This window comes from Etheostoma cragini, chromosome 9 (assembly GCF_013103735.1).
Source record: "Etheostoma cragini isolate CJK2018 chromosome 9, CSU_Ecrag_1.0, whole genome shotgun sequence".
Lineage (NCBI taxonomy): Eukaryota > Metazoa > Chordata > Actinopteri > Perciformes > Percidae > Etheostoma > Etheostoma cragini.
In genome coordinates, this window is record NC_048415.1 from 273,474 (window position 1) to 276,397 (window position 2,924).

General features: G+C 44.4%; 1 protein-coding gene across 1 annotated transcript; it reads right to left on the minus strand.

Annotated features, from left to right (window-relative positions):
* Positions 1-300: 300 nt before the first annotated feature.
* LOC117950746 (polypyrimidine tract-binding protein 1-like) lies at positions 301-2,485 on the minus strand. Its single transcript, XM_034882086.1, has 3 exons — positions 2,370-2,485; positions 1,373-1,589; positions 301-382 (listed from the first exon to the last, which is right to left on the minus strand). Exons 1-3 carry the CDS (start codon positions 2,443-2,445, stop codon positions 301-303), a joined length of 375 nt encoding a protein of 124 aa, XP_034737977.1. The 5' UTR covers positions 2,446-2,485.
* Positions 2,486-2,924: the final 439 nt, after the last annotated feature.

A 2,924-nucleotide genomic window follows, 5' to 3' on the forward strand; every position in this document is an offset into this window, starting at 1 on the left:
GACACGAGTCGAGAGGAGACGAGTACAGACAAGTCAAACAGAGACGAGTCAAGTCGAGAGACAAGAGGAGACGAGTGGCGACAAGAGGACACAAGTTAAGAGGAGACGAGACAAGAGGAGACGAGTGGAAATGAGTGGAAATGAGTACAGACGAGTCAAGACAAGACAAGAGGACACAAGTCTAGAGGAGACGAGACAAGACGAGTCGAGAGGAGATGAGTGGAGACAAGAGGACACAAGTCAAGTTGGGCTGTTACCATCAGTGGAAAACCGCTACGAGAGACAGAGACAGTAAAGGACTCACTGGAAGAACTTGAAGGCCTTGACCAACGCTCCTGAGGTGGAAAACAGCATCTTCAGGTCGTCCTCGACAACAGAAGGACTGCAGAGACAAAGGGGACATCAACACGAGGACATCAGCAGATAGGTTGTACTGTACTCTACTGTACTGTATAGTACTGCAATGTACTGTACTCTACTGTATTGTATTCTACTGTACTGTATTCTACTGCACTGTACTGTATTCTACTGTACTGTATTCTACTGTACTGTATAGTACTGAACTGTACTGTATTCTACTGTACTGTATTCTACTGTACTGTACTGTATTCTACTGTACTGTATTCTACTCTACTGTATTCTACTGTATTCTACTCTACTGTATTCTACTGTATTCTACTGTACTGTATTCTACTGTATTGTATTCTACTGTATTCTACTGTACTGTATTCTACCGTACCATACTGTATTCTACCATACCGTACTGTATAGTATTGTATTCTACTGTACTCTACCGTACTGTATAGTACTGAACTGTACTGTATTCTACTGTACTGTATTCTACTGTACTGTACTGTATTCTACTGTACTGTATTGTACTGTACTCTACCGTAATGTACTGTATTCTACTGTACTGTATTCTACTGTATTGTATAGTACTGTACTGTATTCTACTGTACTGTATTCTACTGTACTGTATTCTACTGTACTGTATAGTACTGTATAGTACTGTACTGTATAGTACTGTACTCTACCGTAATGTACTGTATTCTACTGTACTCTACTGTACTGTATTCTACTGTACTGTATAGTATTGTACTGTACTCTACAGTACTGTACTGTACTGTACTGTATTCTACTGTACTGTATAGTACTGTACTGTATTGTGTATCACTGTACTGTATTCTACTGTACTGTATTCTACTGTATTGTATTCTACTGTACTGTATAGTACTGTACTGTACTGTATTGTGTAGTACTGTACTGTATTCTACTGTACTGTATTCTACTGTACTGTATTCTACTGTACTGTATAGTACTGTACTGTACTGTATTGTGTAGTACTGTACTGTATAGTACTGCATGAACTCACGGGATGTTGGAGAGGTGCAGCGTGGCCGAGGGGGGGAAGATGTTGGAGTAGTTCTTGGAGCCGGGCTTCTTGAAGCGGTGCAGGGGGGAGTTGCTGTAGTCCTTGGTCAGACCCTGGTCCTCGTGGCCCTCGCGGGGGAGCTGCACGCTCGTGTGTTTGGACGGCGTGATGCGCAGAGGCTTCCCGTGCAGCTGCTGGCCGCTCAGGTGGCTCATGGCTGGGGGGGGGGGGGGGGGGGGGGGGGGGGGGGGGGGGGGGGGGGGGGGGGGGGGGAAACGCAGCTTTCTGAATGGAGGATCTACTTCATACTCATACTCATATATATATATATACATATACATATATTTATATATATCGACTCAAAGGAAGTCCGTTGGTCTCATCAGATTTTCTCTTGATGATTTTCTTCTTATGTGATAAACGCTGATGGAAACCTTATTTGCTGAATAAATAATGAGTAATTAAGTTTTAGGTCATTTTATGACAGCGTGTGATGTCATCAGGTTTTTAAATCGGCTTTAAAGCTCAAGATTTATTCACAGGAGTTTGTTTTTTAAAGTTGTAATACAGCTCCTGTTCCAGCTGGTGGCGAATTATTGAGCTATATGCTATCAACACAACGCTACTGAGCATGTGCGGGATGTTACCTAGCTGATTGAACTGAGCATGTGCAGGACGTTACCTAGCTGATTGAACTGAGCATGTGCAGGACGTTACCCAGCTGATTGAACTGAGCATGTGCAGGACGTTACCCAGCTGATTGAACTGAGCATGTGCAGGACGTTACCCAGCTGATTGCACTGAGCATGTGCAGGACGTTACCTAGCTGATTGAACTGAGCATGTGCAGGACGTTACCTAGCTGATTGAACTGAGCATGTGCAGGACGTTACCTAGCTGATTGAACTGAGCATGTGCAGGACGTTACCTAGCTGATTGAACTGAGCATGTGCAGGACGTTACCTAGCTGATTGAACTGAGCATGTGCAGGACGTTACCTAGCTGAGCCTGGGTGCAGTCGGACATCTGAACCAGAGCATTCTCCTTCTTGTTGAAGAGAATCTTCACTCTCATCACGTCACCATAAACACCTTAACACACACACACACACACACACACAGAGAGATCAACACAAAGCTACAGACTGCAGGTGACATGGTTCGGCTCAGGGTTCGGCCGGGTAGTTAAACACAAGGAATTGGAAGGGGGGGGGGGGGGCTCGGGGGTCTCAAGATAAGACACAAAATCACAAAAACGGTGGAAAAAGCACCAAACATGTATTAACAATGTGAAAAAGCGACTTATTTGAATTCAGTCAGTTTCCGTCAGTTTTTCGGTCAGTTTCCAGCTGTTGGTTGTCAGTTTCCAGCTGTTGGTTGTCAGTTTCCAGCTGTTTGTTGTCAGTTTCCAGCTGTTGGTTGTCAGTTTCCAGCCGTTTGTTGTCAGGTTCCAGCTGTTTGTTGTCAGTTTCCAGCCGTCTGTTGTCAGTTTCCAGCTGTTTGTTGTCAGTTTCCAGCCGTTTGTTGTCAGTTTCCAGCTGTTTGTTGTCAGTT